This window comes from Gymnodraco acuticeps, unplaced genomic scaffold, assembly GCF_902827175.1.
Source record: "Gymnodraco acuticeps unplaced genomic scaffold, fGymAcu1.1, whole genome shotgun sequence".
Lineage (NCBI taxonomy): Eukaryota > Metazoa > Chordata > Actinopteri > Perciformes > Bathydraconidae > Gymnodraco > Gymnodraco acuticeps.
In genome coordinates, this window is record NW_022992147.1 from 44,728 (window position 1) to 64,236 (window position 19,509).

The following is a 19,509-nucleotide window of genomic DNA, read 5'->3' on the forward strand; positions in this document are numbered from 1 at the left end:
TTAAATGTGGTTAAATGGTTAAACTGGGTTAAATGTGGTTAGACCGGGTTAAATGTGATCAACAGGTCTCAGGTGGAGGAGCTGCGTGCTGCATCAAGCTGGAAACAGGAAGCCACAACAACAAGACCGGAAATACCGTGTGGATTTCAAAATCAAGTATTTCTTTTTGCGAGTTTATTTAACATTTTAATACAGATTATGTCCCTAGAAAAGACAATGGAGACTATTACATATTATTGTACTTTCTGTTGATTAGAAGAAGACATTTTGTAATTAGTTCTAGTCTGATTTTGGACAGTGTTTAAAAAGAAAAACACGGGCAAACATTACAACTTCAAGATATTGACATTGTATATGTTTTAAAGGTGATGGGATGGGGTTGTAGAGTTGTATTTCATTTGTGGGGTAATTCCACATCAATAAGAAAAAGATGGATATGCTTCATACCGAATATTGGACACCCAAGCGGCGCCCCTGGACACAAGAAATACAGCCATATACCACAACAACAAAAAAACAACATTATGAAGAAGAGCCTTTTTGCTTCCACGTACCATAAAAAATGCGTTTGAGGCAAATCCATATTTGAGCTTTGATTGATTTGTTAATTTTTTGAGCACAGGATATCATTGACTTTATATATTGATCGCTTCCATAGATTCAAAAGGATTGTCATATGCATAATAAATACAGCGTAGTTTGGCAATGAAAAGTGAATGTGAAGGCTCCTCAAAAAACTACAACATACAAACCTAGATATGATAATGTAAGAAAGTTACAGGAATAAGGGAAATAAAATCGTCTAAAAAGGATTCCCCATATTATTTTTTGTTAGCTAACAAATTATGGATTTAGTTTTCATACCACCATATCCATTTTAAATTGGAAACATGCTTTGTCATTAATTGACAGGCTTTATTTTGAAGCGTGTAACCGGAAGTTGCACTCTTTATTCTGAAACCCACTTTACAACCCCTCCTGTCTGTCTCTCCAGCATCACCGGCTCTCAGTGATCCGCAGAGCCGAGCAACAGAGCACCTCGGCGGGGAGACATGGCCTCAGTCTCCCGTAGTAACCGGAGCTCAGTGGGGAGCTGAATCCTAGGGGAATATCTGGATTTTTTTAGCGGTGTTTTCCTCCCTAAACTCGGGGAAACAGCCTCCAGCAGCAGCAGCGTCTGTTTCTGACTCCTAAAGGACAGACTGCAGATCAGAGTCCAGGAGTTCCTGCAGGAGGTGATGCTCTCCAAACGTCACCATGTTAACAATTAATCCATCCGACGTTTGGTGCGTCAAATTGCGCATTTACCGGGGCTTTTGATCGGTTTTAATTAACGCTACAGGTAATTTAATACTGGACTTGTTGTATTTAATCCCCGGAGGAGTGAACCTGTGATTTCTACCATGATCTGAGGGCAGTGAAGTGAGACAAACATTTGCAGAAGTCACCTGGCCTCGCCATCTGATTGGCTGTCTATGATGGCGAATAACAACGAGCTACAGGTGAGTTTCCAAACTTTAGCATTTTCATTTCATGCTCTGTTAGTGTGCATATTAGAGCAACACAAACTACACTCTTGCATGTAAAGATCCATTGTTGGGGAAACATTGGAAACATCGTGTTAATTGATTCTGAAGTGGTGGATAGGAAATATGTTATGGATGTACTTTGATGATGTTCTGAAAAAAGTTGTTGGTACTTCACTTCCATAAGGCTGGGGAATTTGCAAAAGACAGCTTTCAAAATTATCTAAGGCTCTAAATTGAAGCTGCAGCCTGATTTTGAGTCCTTAGAATGGGTTAAAGTCCAAACATGCTTAATCCTACAGCTCCCATAATGCAACTGGATAGTGTCTTTCATTAAAGCTTATATGCCTAGTAAATGCCAATCTCATTCAAAGTGCACATTTGATTACAAATCAGTTCAAAATGTGTGGTCTTCACTTCCACCTTCTCATAATTGGATTAAAGCAGATATGGGAATGGTACTCATGTTTACCAATTACTTAGGAGGTACTATTTCTGAGCTTTTGAAAATGCACTTTTTGATGTCTTTTATACATCAAGATGTGTCCCCGGTGTGTCGGAGAACTCACGCAGCGTCAGGAAATAAAACCCTCTCTCTTTTCCTCCGTACCCACATCTCTAAAAACGGGGGAACAACGGAGCTGATCCAGATTTGCGTCCGATATGACGTAATATCTGAAATGTGGACCCACGGCCCAATCAGAAACGTTGCTATCAGAAACAATGCCCGACTGTTTTGGACGTAATATGGTCGGTGTTTACATTAGCATCGCTAACACTCAGAGCTAACCTGTACTGGAGAGCATGTGTGTGAAGAAGCAGGAAGTAAAAAGGAACTCACCTTGTGGTATAACCGGCAAGAGAGAAAGCCTTTGAGCTCCATACTGTTTCAGAGAGAATCCTTGATAATCCATGATATGGCGTTTCATCACCTCAGTATTTAGTTTAGACAGTAGCTGCCGGGTCCCGCATGAGCTCAGCCCCCTCCTTCTTTCTTTTTTATCTATTTTTATTTTTTTTAAAGCTTTTTACCCAAATCAGCACTTTTGAAACAGGAAGTGAAATAGAGGGATATGAGGCATGGCTAGAATGGGTGATCTGTTTGGTATTTTGAGCAAAACACTTCATAGACATGTTTGTTATATATTTTTATATATCTGAGACCCATGCTATTGCCTACAAATAGCATGATAGGTGACCCTTAAGTATTTGAGGATCTGAAAAGTAACTAGTACCCTGTCAAATAAATATAGTGGCGTAAAAAGGACAATATTAGGAATATTCGTCGAAGATTATTGACAACTTCACAAAGTGTGAATGCCTAAAATCGTACTTAATACTGCAACTGTAGTACATTTAAAGTTGCTTTCCACCATTAAACACTATTATTATTATTGAACATCGAGAAAATGTTGATAAAACATCTACAGGTTTTCCTTTTCTTAACAAAGCATCAATTAGAACAATTGTAAAACAGTAAATGTGTGTTCCCCAATCATTGATAGAGGTAAACAAACAACTAATGGACAAAACCAACAACAACATGAGCTGTATTTCTTACACAATAAGTGGATAAACTGTTTATTTCACAGATAAAATCACAGCTATAGCCTCCACTTCCTCCACAAGGATACAGATTAGGTTTCCCGGATGAAATGCGATGATTTCCGGATTGTGACGCAGCAGTTTCCCTCAGGTGGGTCTGAGGTGAGTCACGGAAGGTGTTCAGCCTCAGGTAATAATTTAGAGGAGGTCGAGTTACAGTTCCTTTGTTGTGGTGTCAGAGTAGCTCAGCATGCATTAGAGGGACATTTTAAAAACCAAAGGCTGACTGTAGAGAGACTGTGCAGTTGACATTACATGTTTACAGTATAAGTGCATTTATTTGGTGAAGTTGTCCAGAGCTCAGATGAGACGATTGCAAGACATTAGTGCTGCAAAATTAAATGTTTGTTAATTAAAATGTTATAAAAATCGCAGCCCTTCAAGACACCTATTGTGATTTATGTATGACAGCATCTAATAACCACCTCAACCCGCTCATATCTCCTGAATGTATCTACACCTGTTCACAGCAGCCTAAAAGCAACACGTGTGGAGATGTAAACAGAACAGACACAGCCATATCTTCATAAATTGTCTCACACTCCAACAGTATTTTTAACACTGTCGTCACTGTTTCCTTTTGTTATGAGTGGAAACTGGCTTCTTCATTTGAGTTTCTCTGAACATGAAGGTGCCTCTAGTGTTTCTTGGAAAGCTGTGTTTCCTATGTGGGTCATCAGTAACATCCAATATGGGCCATAGTTAGGGTTGGGTATCGTTTGAATTTCCACGATTCCGATTCTACTTTTCGATTCCGGTTCTTAACGGTTCTCAATTCCGATTCTTTGAGGGGCAGGGTAAAAAAATGATACATGCTTCTTCCACCAAAAAAATTACATTTATTCGAGAAACTTTTACACAGGTTAGTTTACAGTAATATTCACATTAATCAGTCTGTTTATATTCACTGCTATGTAACTGTAACCTGAGAACCACTGAAGCTACAACAGTGCAACAGTCCAAGTTTTAAAGGAAACCCCCCCCCCCATTTAAAAACAGTTCTTGTTGAGAAAAACAAGCATATCTGCCTTCTCAGGCATACCGGGAAGAAATGTTTGAACATTTTAAAGTAAAATGCTTCAATCTGGTGCACTTTAAGCATAATGACTAGAGACTAGATCTAGGGGGTACAACTCTAAACACCCATATGAAAAAGATCGGTTTACATTTTAATAATCAAATAAGTATGTGAACATAACCAGTAACCTACCATAGCCAATAACAAATACATGTAACTTATTTTATTTTTGTTCATTCATATCTTATTTTACTATTTTATTTATGCATATTTTTGTATCTCTCCAGTTTAAAACGATATGTCTGGTTTACTGTCCTATAGTATACATTGGAATGATTTCAAACCTGTTTTTATCCCAATACAATAATTATAAAGGAGTGCCTTGGAAATAAATTGTGATCAAAACGTTTGAGACCCACTGAGATAACTTAGACTAAAGTGAACTATCTAAACACTCAGAGTCCTTTACCTCACTGAGCTGTAGTTATCAGCCTCAGTCTGACTGGAGAGGACTCTCCCTCCACATCATTGTAGAAACATCTTCTTCTTCCGTTAGAGCAGCTAGCACCAGATGCTAATAACAACAGCGCTGGTACCGGTGCACCCTCCCTTTCTCCCTCGCTCGCTCCCACGCTCGCACTTTGGCTGTGAGCTGCGGGTGCCAGATATGCCAACATCCTCCATTTTCATCACTTACAGCGCCATCATACAAGGCGCAGCGCCTCCACAGATCTGGCGCCCTAGGCGAACATCCTCCAATGCGACGGGCCGGCCCTGGACCCAGGTTACGCTGTAGGAAGTGTAGGTACAACGCTACATTTCCCGCCCCGCCGCAGTCATACAGTAGGCTACGGAGAGCGGCGTGAAACATTTCCTCAGGCATCGAAAAGCGGAACCGAAATTCACATGTCTAAATGATGTCGTTGGAATCGAAATGTTGGTTCTCGGTACCCAACCCTAGCCATAGTTCATACTAATTTGTTCAAAGTGCAAAATAAACACGCTTAATATGCACAAGAGGAACTTCTCCCATTTGTTTGAGACATGGAAATCTTCCTGGACTTTGTGTCATATGCCCACAATTCGATATAGATTTCTCCTTCCCTAAACACCTTCATGGCCTCATAAGTGAATCTATTACACCTCGATGATTGTGATTGCCTGCAATTGAGCAGTTTCTGCCCGGTCTGGTTAGGGTTATTGAGATCAAATCGCTGCGTTGATAATGATCTCAATCTGTAAGACAGACCGCCGTGTGATGACTGAGCTCGCTTGATGATTTCACCTTAGTACCTCATTCTATAGAGCGGTGCAGGGATGATGTTTATTTGTAGGCCGAACCAAAAGTTAGCATCTCCTAGTTCCCTCAACAAAAAGCCAATGGGATTTTTCCATTGGATTGTGAATTACTGCTGAAAATAATCTATGTGTCAAACAAATGTTTATGATACTTACACGTCTTGTGAGCCAGGCAAAGCTCTCTGTCTTCCGGGCCATTTTCGTTCCTACCCTCACCTATGGTCATGAAGGATGGGTCATGACAGAAAGAACGAGATCGCGGATACAAGCGGCCGAGATGGGTTTTCTCCGCAGGGTGGCTGGTGTCTCCCTTAGGGATAAGGTGAGAAGTTCGGTCATCAGGGAGGGACTCAGAGTTGAGCCGCTCCTCCTTCGCGTCGAAAGGAGCCAGTTGAGGTGGTTCGGGCACCTAGTTAGGATGCCACCTGGGCGCCTCCCTAGGGAGGTGTTCCAGGCACGTCCAGCTGGGAAGAGACCAAGGGGTAGACCTAGGACCAGGTGGAGGGATTATATCTCTTCGCTGGCCTGGGAGCGCCTTGGGATCCCCCAGTCAGAGCTGGTTGATGTCGCCAGGGAAAAGAAAGTTTGGGGCTCTCGCTGGAACTGCTACCCCCACGACCCGACCACGGATAAGCGGGAGAAGATGGATGGATGGATGGACACGTCTTGTTCAGCAGGATAATCTCCATTACCCCACTATTTATGATTTTTTAAAAGCTAACCAATAAAGGAACTACATCACGGTCACATGACCTCACGTCACCACCGCTAAGCTAAAGGCAGCTAATGTTGGGCGTGATGACGTTTAGTCGTCTCATTTAGACTATGTTTTAAAATTCACCAGAGGGGTATTTACTCACATATTTCATGTTAAAATCTCTTCATCTGTTGTTAACCACAGACCTTATTTCAGGCTTCTAAACAACAAGCATTGACGTTGAGGGGGCTCTGAACGGCTACAAAGTACTGATATTTGGGTTTTAGGACTCATTCCTACACCACTCTTTTAGAGGTCATGACTGCTGGGTCACAGAGGAAAACATCTCTCTTCCCCCCCCCCCCCCCCCCCCCTCCTCCTTTAAAAACACATTATCCATACGCACATAGACTGACCATCAGTGTAATGTAATGCTTCTCTGAGCTGTTCGCTAAGCTAACAACATAGCATACACTTTGAAGTAGCTACATACTTAGCGGGCGCCTTCTCATTAATTCTTTATTTCGGTTGGTTTCCTATAGTTATTATCTGTAAGAGTCAGAGGTTCTTCTCTCAGCGTTGAGGAGTGCAAGGCAACTCCTTCTCTTCTCGACCAAATTACTTATTATTGATCATCAAAGAGAGTGAGGGCAGCTGGGTTCATTTCCTTAATGGCATCTGAGTACAGACAGCAGTACTGGCATGTTATAATACACAGACATATCTTGCATGGCACGCACCGTAATGTGTGTCTCCAGCTGCCACTGCCATGGATAATAGGATTAGAGGAGTGGACTTCACTGGGTCTGACCTCTGATGAGGGTGGCATTAGTACACACACACACACACACACACACACACACACACACACACACACACACACACACACACACACACACACACACACACATATATAAACAACCCCCCCAACATCCAGCCTCCTCTACCCTGAATCCAGGATTACACGGCGTCTGCAGAAATCTGTCTCTGCCCAGACACACAGATAAAAACTGCTGCATCGATGGGACATCTTAAATTCATCAATAAAACCAACGGGTGCATCGTGCCTGAAGCTTGTTGTTCGGGTGCGAAGCAATCACGATTCACTCCAGAGATGAGTGATGATATAAGTAAAATGCCAACCCAGAAAACAAATCAAAACTAGAACGGGAGAGTAGGCCAATGCCAAAGCCAATGAGGCCTTCACTTGCGCCCGGATGGTGCCATTTACCTCTTCCGGTTCCCTCGTCTCAAAGTGAATGTTTTTTTGGTTGTTAGCCTGAAATAAGGTCTGTGGTTAACACAAGCTGATGACAATTTCACGCTTTGTTTTATGACAGAAATACGTCAGTAAATACCCCACTGGTGAATTTAAAAATGGCGGTTGCTAACAAGTGTCTAAATGAGACGACTAAACGTCATCACGCCTAGGGCTGCACGATTTGTGGAAATAATGTAATTGCGATTTTTCTGACAGATATTGCGATTCGATTTGCGATATTTGTTTTTAAGCGACCCAACGGAGGTTTATTGTAAAATGCGGCCATATCTCCGGCTAGGAAGGTCGTATCAACGTGCTCCCATCTCTAGCACCCCCGCAGCCCAAGCTACGAGTGAAAGAACTAAACTTACATGAAACTTCCGTTGGGTTGCTTTAAAGTCAAGCTTCAGTTTAAGATTCACCCTGTAATAGAAACATGTGATGGAGCATTACTAACCTGACCCAGATGCTTTGTTTCACCAAACCATCTAAATATTTCAAAAATATTTGGCAGGTGATTGGATCAATCTGTCTATCACCTTCTATCAGGGGCCACTTCTGATTGGTTAACAATGGCTGGTACATGTGGAGCACAGCACTTCTGATTGGTGTGGATGACTGACACACAAGAAGAACAAAACAAAAAAACAAAACAAAAATCGCAGACTTTGCGATTTGATAATTGCATAATTTCGATTTAAAATCGATTAATCGTTCAGCCCTAATCACGACCAGCATTAGCCACCTTTAGCTTAGCGGTGGTGACGTGCACACCAGAAATACTACAAGTAAACTGGTGAAGGTTAGAAATAATTGCTAGTTTTACTGGTTTTCAGCTACATGAAGTCTTTTCTAAGCTGGTTGTGTGAGTATATTAGGGCTTTGAGGGATTGTGGTAATACAGGATTGAAGAATGTGTTGCCAAGAAGGACAAGTTAGAGAAACAGGGTGACGCAAAATAACCTACATTCAGTCTCGATTTGATATTTCTCTCCACATGACTCGGGGGATATGAAGGTCACACAGGAAGGCAGCCTTGTGTCCGCATTGATTGGTTGCTAAAGTATTTTAGTAAAGCCAGTGGGCACTGAGGCTCAGCGGTGTTGTGACATATCTTGTGGTGTCTGGTCTGTGTTTGTGGCTTGAAGATCAGCCAGAGGTAAAAGGGACAAACAAGAAGTAGTTAATCAACAGAATATATAAAAAATAGACGCAATCAAACTAGGATGAATCGTAGGGCTGCTTGATTTGGACAAAACAACGTATTGCATTTATTTGCGATATCAGAGGGAATTATGCATTTTGTAAACATTATTCACATAATAAAAAATATAATACACTTAGTTAGAATCAGGTTTATTATTATTATTATTAAGTAGGTGTACACACATATAAGACATTTGCTTTGGTGTATTATGGCGCATACCATTTGTAAAGCAAGAGAGAACTTCTTTAAAAACTATTATAAAATTAAGAGTCAGGTCAGAAACCAGAGGAGACTGTGAGGTCCACCGTAGACGGACCACTTTTGGACAAAATGTCCTCTCCACTAAGGGCAGCTCTTTCCGGAATAGCCTCCCAACTGAGACACGGGATTGTCCCACTCTCAAAAGTTTTAAAGGTCAACTCAAAGAATGGTTGAGAAACAAACAGATGTGCAATCACCGCTAAATGCACTTTAACACAGGGGTATCTCCTCTTGCACTTTATATATCATAGCTGCTACATTGTACTGCCATGTGGTTAATACTTGTATATGCGGCTCTTGCTCTTTCTGCATATCATGTATTTGTTTTTTGCTATGTTTACAAATGTCATATTCTTATATGTTGTATGTCAGGGACTACGGATGGAAATTAGCTCAAAGCTAAAATCCGGCATATTTACACTTGAAGCATTATTTGTCTAAAGTGTTCATTCATGTGCATTGTCCCTATTCAAATAAACGATTAAATGAAATGAAGAGAAATGTTAAAAATAATTATAAATATTAACAAAACTGAGTGCAATAAGAATAGCACAAATAAAATATGTGCATCATGTCAGGATTTGAAAATGGAGCAATTTTAGAAGCGGTAGCATTGAACAGAAATGTGCAAAATCGATGTGCGAGGTTCACATTATGGAATAGCATGTGCTCACACGATGTAACACATACTCAACATATAACGCTTGTCACTACGTCAGTAAGCCTCTTAAACCTGGTATTAATATATTATCTAGGCGCCCTGATTGACTTCGCTCTTACATTTATGGTGTGACCAGGCCATCATTCAAGAAGGCAGCGACACAGAGATGTAAAATAAGTTGTACACGAATTAAAAACATGATGCCTGTCGTTCCTTCCTTCCTTGTTTTTCAATCAAGCCACTAGACGCCTTAAACGGAAATGTTTTAACTTGTTTTCTTTCCTTTATATTACAGTTGAAGAGCTGCTTGGCCTCCGATGGTTTAGATCAGGCGTGTCAAACTCAAATACACAGTGGGCCAAAATAAAAAAATGGGTACTAGTGGAGGGCCGGACTGGTTCAATGTTTATTGCAGAACTTATTGAAATGAACTTATTGCACATATTAAAACTGGAACTAACAAAGCTTAAATGATTGCCTATAAAAACAACATTAAACATTAAATAATCAGCTGCATTAATTTCTTATGGCTCTATCTGCAGCTTTTCCAGAGTCATTTCTTATGATTACATTTTTCCACAGGCCAACAACAGCTTCAACAAAACTATTTCCCTCAAAGAGAAAACCAAACATGCCCTGTTGTCGTGAGAGAGAAAGTGCAGAAGGAAACATCCATTAAACTCAGTGTGCTGCTCTGTGAAGCTAGTTCAGATACTTGGCATCTCATCTTGGGTACAAGGTCATAAATGTTTGGGCTCAGGCTCTGAGCTGAGGAAACCCTCAGGATGGAGTGAAGGTGTGCGTGCAATATACCGGCGGGCCAGATCTAATAGGAATTACAAATTATCCTGCGGGCTGAAATTAAATCCACGAGGGCCTGATTTGGCCCCCGGGCCTTCAGTTTGACACATGTGGTTTAGATGATATTATGCGATGTGTTTGCTCAAAATAAAATAACAAACTTTTACACATGCAACAAAGAAAAGAGGCCTTTACAATAGTCAAAACAAATAGGCAAAACTCAAATAAAATAACAAACAACTTAGATATTCTTTCTTTCTTGATAAGGCTTATATAAGTTAATAACTTAAAGGGTAATTGAATGGTTAAAAACTAGTGTCTTTCTAGCAGGTTGCTGCCCATCACTGTCACTTTAGTGCAGGCGCCGTGGGAATTATAGTCTTTTATAGTGTGTTGACTACAGACGTCACAATTAGGTGGCCTTTCTTATCAAAACGAAATACAGGCTCTAACAGTGCCATTTATGCTGTTTGAGTAGAAAGTAGACGGACATCGAGGAACCTGCACTGTGTGACTGGATGGTTGTTCCACCTGAGGCAGATGAGATGAGGTTATGTGATACCCTGCATGTTGTGGTGTTGGGTTTAAGGGGAGCGAAGGCATGAGGCTTTACGTCCTCAACAGTGGACGGTCTGTTGTCAGCCCAGAGGCTTTAGGGGAGAAAAACTGCTATTCTTAACCTTATTGAGCAGGAGATACAGAAGGTAGCCCAACAACAAGCTTAGCCTCCAAAATGTAACCCAAACTGGAGCCATTGAAGTCTCTGAGGCTGAGTAACTGAACAGTGGGAGACTGAGACATAAACAGTAGCCAGGTGCTATTGTGAGTTTGGCTTCTTTTATTCATCATCAACAATGTGTGGTGGATTATGAGAGTTGTAATAGAAGCTGGAGTGATACTGGTATTACATGAAACTACAAGACCTAAGGAATCCACTACCAACCAGGAAATATAGTGGGAAAGGGATGATGTTTTTTTCGAGATTGATCGTAACGTTAGCATCTCCCTAGTTCCCTCCACAAAAAGCCAATGGGATTTCTCCTTTGGATTATTGCAGAAAATAAGCTCTATGGCAAACAAACGTTTATAATACTTACATTTTATAATCTCCACATATTAACACCACTTTATGATTTTTGCAGACTTTTTCCAAAAGTAAAAAGCTCACGTTATGCTTAACGGCTATAAAGGGACTACATATTGGTCACATGACTTCACATCACCACCGCTAAGCTAAAGGTGGCTAATGTTGGGCTATAAAGGAACTACAGCACGGTCACATGACTTCACGTCACCACCGCTAAGCTAAAGGTGGCTAATGTTGGGCTATAAAGGAACTGCATCTCGGTCACATAACTTCACGTCACCACCGCTAAGCTAAAGGTGGCTAATGTTGGGCTATAAAGGAACTGCATCTCGGTCACATGACTTCACATCACCACCGCTAAGCTAAAGGTGGCTAATGTTGGGCTATAAAGGAACTGCATCTCGGTCACATGACTTCACGTCACCACCGCTAAGCTAAAGGTGGCTAATGTTGGGCTATAAAGGAACTGCATCTCGGTCACATGACTTCACATCACCACCGCTAAGCTAAAGGTGGCTAATGTTGGGCTATAAAGGAACTGCATCTCGGTCACATGACTTCACGTCACCACCGCTAAGCTAAAGGAGGCTAATGTTGGGCTATAAAGGAACTACAGCACGGTCACATGACTTCACGTCACCACCGCTAAGCTAAAGGTGGCTAATGTTGGGCTATAAAGGAACTGCATCTCGGTCACATAACTTCACGTCACCACCGCTAAGCTAAAGGTGGCTAATGTTGGGCTATAAAGGAACTACAGCACGGTCACATGACTTCACGTCACCACCGCTAAGCTAAAGGTGACTAATGTTGGGCTATAAAGGAACTACAGCACGGTCACATGACTTCACGTCACCACCGCTAAGCTAAAGGTGGCTAATGTTGGGCTATAAAGGAACTGCATCTCGGTCACATGACTTCACATCACCACCGCTAAGCTAAAGGCGGCTAATGTTTGTCGTGATGACCTTTTTAGTAGTTTCTTTTAGACCGGCGATACATAGAGGCTTCAGAAGTGGGGTATTTACTGACGTATTTTATGTTGTTGAAAATCTCTTTAGGCAAACAAGTTTAAAAAACCATTGACTTCCAGGCGAGCGAACAGGAAGAGCTAAAATGCTCATTTCCTGATTTTAGGACTCATTCCTGCACCATCCTATTGCTTGTTAGATATATGAATGGAACTGGGTTCTATCGATACCCACAGTTCTCCCGTTTACAGACCATGCATTTTTTCCCCGGTACAATTGGGTTATTCTAGCCTCTTATAAAATGGTGTATTTGAACCTTTCTGCATACTGGGGTCCCTAAACAATCTTGTAATTGCACAAGTTGGGTACGTCTTGAAAGTCAAGACACCTGTGGATCCAATTAGGACCAATTGTATTCAATGTCAAGATGCACGTCTCGGTAAAAGCCATTTCATTGTACTAAGACCATTTGAAAGTTGACCTAACTGTAGAAAGGGACCTGCAACATAATCGTAACCTCGTGAAACTTTACAACCACTAACTACAGACTCGGGGCAATCAGAGAGCTAATCGCTAGGGATAGGCTTTCCTTGGTATATTGACAATAAGGAGTTTCTTAGCAGTTTGCAGAACAGAAGTTGTATCAATCCAATCCCTGAAACTCGAAACTCTTGTAGAAATGTCAAAAAAAGTTGATACTAACTCACTGCATGGATTTTTCTATTGTGTTCCTCAAGGTCTTTGTGTCTTAATGTTGCATTTTGGTGAGATTTAAAGGGACAGACATGTTCTTAATGATATTTTAATGGAAGTTTTGATACTTTCCTGCATTTCTAGCCATTGCAACAGTTTTATGGACACTATCTGGATCCTCTTCTTTCCCATGACTCTAATTCTGAGTTTATTACATTTGTAGGTCGTTATCCAAAACATTTTTGCAGCAGTGCTTCTCAAAGAAATCAAAGATCCAGGACACACCGGGACAATGGGGACTTAGATATTTAACTTTTACTAAAATAACACTTATTGTAAACATTGCTGCTGCTTCACCTCTTGTCCTCTGTCTACGAGTGCCATGCTATCGTAATAAACGCCATCAGTAACGGGGGATAATCGTCTGCATTATAGAATGGACCTCTTATCCTCCTCAGCCCTTCTGCCATAATCGTTTTTAATCTGCTTTCCATGTCCATTACCATCATGCCTGCTCAACCCATCCATTACACAGCGGGGCTCTTTCTGCCCCCCCCCCCCCCTCAGCACTGTAGGTATCTCGTAGGCATATTGCACGTAGAAGAAAACATCTGCCATAAAGCGTGTAACCTGTTATCTGCCGGATTGATCAACATCTCAATAACTACAGATTCAAATGCATCATGGGTGGATTTACTGGTCAAAGTCTCCTATTCAGATCAGCGCATGATTTACGCAACATCTGAGTTTGGATTTGTCCCAGGGAATGGGGGAGGTTATATTCTAACGGGTCAAACTGGAGGCAGTTTTATATCATTCATGTTTTTTAGTTTTTTTTAATAAATATATTTGTATTGAAAAAATGCTGCTCCAAAAACAAGTAAAAAAAATATGAAAACAAGGTGTTTTCACTTGAAATAAGTACAAAAGTCTGCCAATAGAACAAGTGAAAATTAGCTTGGTAAGAGCTCTTGCAATAAGAAGGGATATTTAGATGAATCAGATCTTGTAATTAGCTGGAAGAACTCATTTTGAAATATATTTTACCAGAATTAGGAAATGTTGTGTTATCAAGTCCTGATGAACTCTCCTCTCACCTCTCCTAAACCCCATTACATTTCTCACTGAGGTTAAGGACAGTGGTTAGGAGAAGACGATAGGACCTGTTTTTGTTGACTATGCACAGTGAGTGTGTGTTGAGTCTCACCCTCTCCAGGTCCAGGGTGAAGGTCTGACCCCAGGCCTGATCTCCCACCGTCTTCCAGAGCGTCTGCCCCACCACTGTGTTCTCCAGCTTCAGCACTGCACTCACCTCCGCTCGTCTGAGATGCAACTCAAAATACGATTATTTGACTTAACAAGATGACGCATTGTCTAAAAACAAGACCCTTTATCTCACTGCGTTGTTACTTCTGAAGTTATTGTGTCTTATATCAGGTGTAGAGACACATTCTGACTTGATATTAGACAAATATACTGGGCAAGATTTCAAGTTTTTGTAGAGCACATATAAAAGACATTTGGTACATTGATACGAACCACAAATGTTCAACAGTTCAAAGCTACTAGTGTTCAGCTTAGTCTCTACTATTGTACATCAATTGACAAGCCATACATAGTTGATCTTCAATTGAAGGCGTTCAATATTTAAACAACACAATTATAACCAAAACAGACGATGTAGCCAAAATGTGATTCCAGTGAGGTTTGATGGATGTAAAACACGTGGATCATTCATGAGGAACACAACAAGTGCATCATGTGACACTTTGTCTTGCTTCCAAAAAAAGACTTCCTCTTACTAAGTGCTATCCTAACACAGTGTGCATGTTTATGTATAAATGCCTGTCTGTTTACCCATAGAGTGAAAGAGTCAGCTTCTTAGCCAGACAACATAGAATAGAATAAATCTTTATTGTCATCATACAAAGTACGGCGACATTTCTTTGGCAACTCTCACTGCAGTAAAAAATAGACAATGCAAATAAATAAGAGTGGTAAAATCAGAGGTAGTAGCGATGGCATTGCAACGAAAACAAATTCAATGTCAATGTGCATATTTACACTTACAGTCTAAACACGTTAAATTTATGAAACTGTATACTAATATATTTAGTGTATTTCTAACTGTGTGTTCATAAAGGGTTATAGTAACCAAAGGATGCAAGTAAAATAGCCATACATATTTCTAAATAGTCCACCACTCCAAAATTCAGTCAATCCCATGAATGTATAAAGAGAACTGGATACAGCGTTGGAGTCGTAGCCCTTCTCCTACCTTTCCTTAAAGTTGCTCAGTAGTACATGAAGCCAACAATGGGCTCCATATAGGTACAAAAGGTACCCAGACTTTAGCCATAAGAGCATGTGTACACTGGTACTTGCGTACCATGCTGCGAATGGATCTGGCCCTTCCTACATACAGGACATGGTTAAACTGTACACCCCAGCACGTGCACTCCGCTCTGCATCAGCCAAACGGCTCGCTGCACCCTCGCTGTGAGGGGGACCCAAGTTCCCATCAGCAAAAACACGTGGGTTTGCTTTCCTGGCTCCAAAATGGTGGAATGAGCTCCCCATTGACATCAGGACAGCAGAAAGCTTACACACCTTCCGGTGCAGACTGAAAACTCATCTCTTTCGACTCCACTTCGAGCGATAGAATTACTAACAAAGCACTTATATACTAACAAAGGACTGGCTTATCTAAAGCCAGTTGAGTAGCACTTGACATTTTTGGCTCTATGAAACCTGATGTACTTATGATTCTGTTTTCTTCAAGTTTGTATCTTCTTGGTCGAATGCACTTATTGGAAGTTGCTTTGGATAAAAGCGTCAGCTAAATGCAATGTAATGTAATGTGTATTTGAGTTTTCCTTAAGCCCCGCCTCCCATTACTAGGTCCAGTCTCTGGATTTGTCTTGTAGCACATTTTACAACTTTTATGTCATAAATATTTTAATAAGGGCTTTTCAAGTATTCGTACTAGATAGGTTCATCTAAATAAATTAGATGCTGATTTACAGACATCTTTCACGATGTAAGTGAACGGGAAAACTTGTTTTTTTCGGCCCCATGACGTCACAAACTGACACAGAAGTTGTAGTACCACTGTTTGGCCACTTGGAACATTTGCTTCAACGCCTGGCGTACTTTTTGGCTGCTCCCTCGATCCCTGTGGGATAAGAAAAAAGTGCAGGCTGCAGGAAAAAAAGTGTCAGTTAGGCTTAAGGAGAAATAAGAGCTTGAACTGATATTACCATCATTTTCAGTCCATTTTATGCCTCTGATATTGTGATTTAGACATTGGAGAGCAAAATAACAATAAAAAAGCCAAACGCAAACAAATATGCATAATGCGCTAAGTTTGGGTAAACCTTGCTGATTATTCTTGCATCATGTTGACTTAAATATTGGTGACGTTCTTATGTAAACACAACGGACAGCATTGAAGTTATTTAAAAATTATCGACGTCATGTCCATATATCGTGCTAGAATCCGCTAACAAAATGATTAAAAGTCATATCGCTATATGATATAAGACAAAAAACTAATTATTCATTATAGTTTCCATATATAATACGATAAATGGATAACGTAATGATTTAGTTTCAGTCCCTGCTGCTCCATCCAGTTCTTATCAGACATCACAGCCCCATCACACTGTGCAGGCCTCACACTTAAACTGGTAGCAACCAAATCTAAAATCACACCATCACACATTTAACATCCTTTCCAGATTACTGTCCTCCGTTCAGGCTCCTGTCTTCATGCATTCTGATTAATTCAGGCTGCAGTCACATGTACTCAAATGGCTTCACTACAAGATAATGTGATTCTTTAATCCATTGTCAGCTATTGTATACCTTCATTTTACACTTTGATGTAATCTCTATTCAGAAGCTATGCCTGCAAAGCCTCATTAGTTCTCCCCTTTGTAACGCCCTTATCCAGGTTGACTGTTATAGGTCAACAACTTTGTTTGCTGCTTTTTTAATATGCAGGTGGTGTTCACTGGAGCATTCAAAGACAAGTGGGTTATGTGTGTTAGAACCAAGGACCTTTTTACAATGTCAGTTTCTAGTTTGAAACACAGTTGAGCCTCTGTGGTGCAGGAATGAGTCCTTCACCCGAAATGAGTTCGCATTTTAGGACTATCTGGTTTCCTTGTCTCAAAGTCAAGGGTTTTTGAATGAGTTGTTGTTTAAATGCCTGAAATAAGGTCAAGATCTCTGTTTTGTACTACGACATAAAATACTACAGTAAATACCCCACTGGTGTCTAAATGAGACGACTAAACGTCATCACGCCGAAAAATAGCCGCCTTTAGCTTAGCAGTGGTGACGTGAAGTCATGTGACCGTGCTGTAGTTCCTTTATAGCCCAACATTAGCCACCTTTAGCTTAGCGGTGGTGACGTGAAGTCATGTGACCGTGCTGTAGTTCCTTTATAGCCCAACATTAGCCACCTTTAGCTTAGCGATGGTGACGTGAAGTCATGTGACCGTGCTGTAGTTTCTTTATAGCCCAACATTAGCCACCTTTAGCTTAGCAGTGGTGACGTGAAGTCATGTGACCGTGCTATAGTTTGTTTATAGCCCAACATTAGCCACCTTTAGCTTAGCGGTGGTGACGTCAAGTCATGTGACCGTGCTGTAGTTCCTTTATAGCCCAACATTAGCCACCTTTAGCTTAGCGGTGGTGACGTGAAGTCATGTGACTGTGCTTTAGTTCCTTTATAGCCCAACATTAGCCACCTTTAGCTTAGCGGTGGTGACGTCAAGTCATGTGACCGTGCTGTAGTTTCTTTATAGCCCAACATTAGCCACCTTTATCTTAGCGGTGGTGACGTCAAGTCTTGTGACCGTGCTGTAGTTTCTTTATAGCCCAACATTAGCCACCTTTAGCTTAGCGGTGGTGACATCAAGTCATGTGACCGTGCTGTAGTTCCTTTATAGCCCAACATTAGCCACCTTTAGCTTAGCGGTGGTGACGTCAAGTTATGTGACTGTGCTGTAGTTCCTTTGTAGCCCAATATTAGCCATCTTTAGCTTAGCGGTGGTGACATGAAGTCATGTGACTGTGCTGTAGTTCCTTTATAGCCCAACATTAGCTACCATTAGCTTAGCAGTGGTGACGTCAAGTCATGTGACCGTGCTGTAGTTTCTTTATAGCCCAACATTAGCCACCTTTAGCTTAGCGGTGGTGACATGAAGTCATGTGACCGTGCTGTAGTTCCTTTATAGCCCAACATTAGCCACCTTTAGCTTAGCAGTGGTGACGTGAAGTCATGTGACCGTGCTGTAGTTTCTTTATAGCCCAACATTAGCCACCTTTAGCTTAGCGGTGGTGACGTCAAGTCATGTGACCGTGCTGTAGTTTCTTTATAGCCCAACATTAGCCACCTTTAGCTTAGCGGTGGTGACGTCAAGTCATGTGACTGTGCTGTAGTTCCTTTGTAGCCCAATATTAGCCATCTTTAGCTTAGCGGTGGTGACGTCAAGTCATGTGACCGTGCTGTAGTTTCTTTATAGCCCAACATTAGCCACCTTTAGCTTAGCGGTGGTGACGTCAAGTCATGTGACTGTGCTGTAGTTCCTTTGTAGCCCAACATTAGCCACCTTTAGCTTAGCGGTGGTGACGTCAAGTAATGTGACTGTGCTGTAGTTCCTTTGTAGCCCAATATTAGCCACCTTTAGCTTAGCAGTGGTGACGTGAAGTCATGTGACCGTGCTGTAGTTTCTTTATAGCCCAACATTAGCCACCTTTAGCTTAGCGGTGGTGACGTCAAATCATGTGACCGTGCTGTAGTTTCTTTATAGCCCAACATTAGCCACCTTTAGCTTAGCGGTGGTGACGTCAAGTCATGTGACTGTGCTGTAGTTCCTTTGTAGCCCAATATTAGCCATCTTTAGCTTAGCGGTGGTGACATGAAGTCATGTGACCGTGCTGTAGTTCCTTTATAGCCCAACATTAGCCACCTTTAGCTTAGCAGTGGTGACGTGAAGTCATGTGACCGTGCTGTAGTTTCTTTATAGCCCAACATTAGCCACCTTTAGCTTAGCGGTGGTGATATGAAGTCATGTGACTGTGCTGTAGTTCCTTTATAGCCTAACATTAGCCACCTTTAGCTTAGCACTGGTGACGTGAAGTCATGTGACCGTGCTGTAGTTTCTTTATAGCCTAACGTTAGCTTTTTAGTTCAGAAATCATAAAGTGGTGTTAATGTGTGGAGATTATCCTGCTGAACAAAACGTATAAGTAATATAACAACTAAACAAAATCCAATGAAATATTCCCATTGGCTCTTTGTCGAGGGAGCTCCCCAGCAGCCTGGACAGAGAGACTGTTTGTTGTCGAGTTCACAAAGGACAAAGCCGGGAACACAAACACATAAATGTTTTCCGAAGTCTTTGGAGAAA

At 41.3% G+C, this 19,509-nt stretch overlaps 1 protein-coding gene across 1 annotated transcript in view; it reads left to right on the top strand.

Moving 5' to 3' along the window:
• Positions 1-946: 946 nt before the first annotated feature.
• pkn1b (protein kinase N1b) overlaps positions 947-19,509 on the top strand; it is a 62,091-nt gene continuing 43,528 nt past the window's right edge. Inside the window, exon 1 of the mRNA XM_034203930.1 lies at positions 947-1,502. Coding sequence (XP_034059821.1) covers positions 1,476-1,502 — 27 coding nt within the window. The 5' untranslated portion in view covers positions 947-1,475. The remainder of the gene's footprint in view (positions 1,503-19,509) is intronic.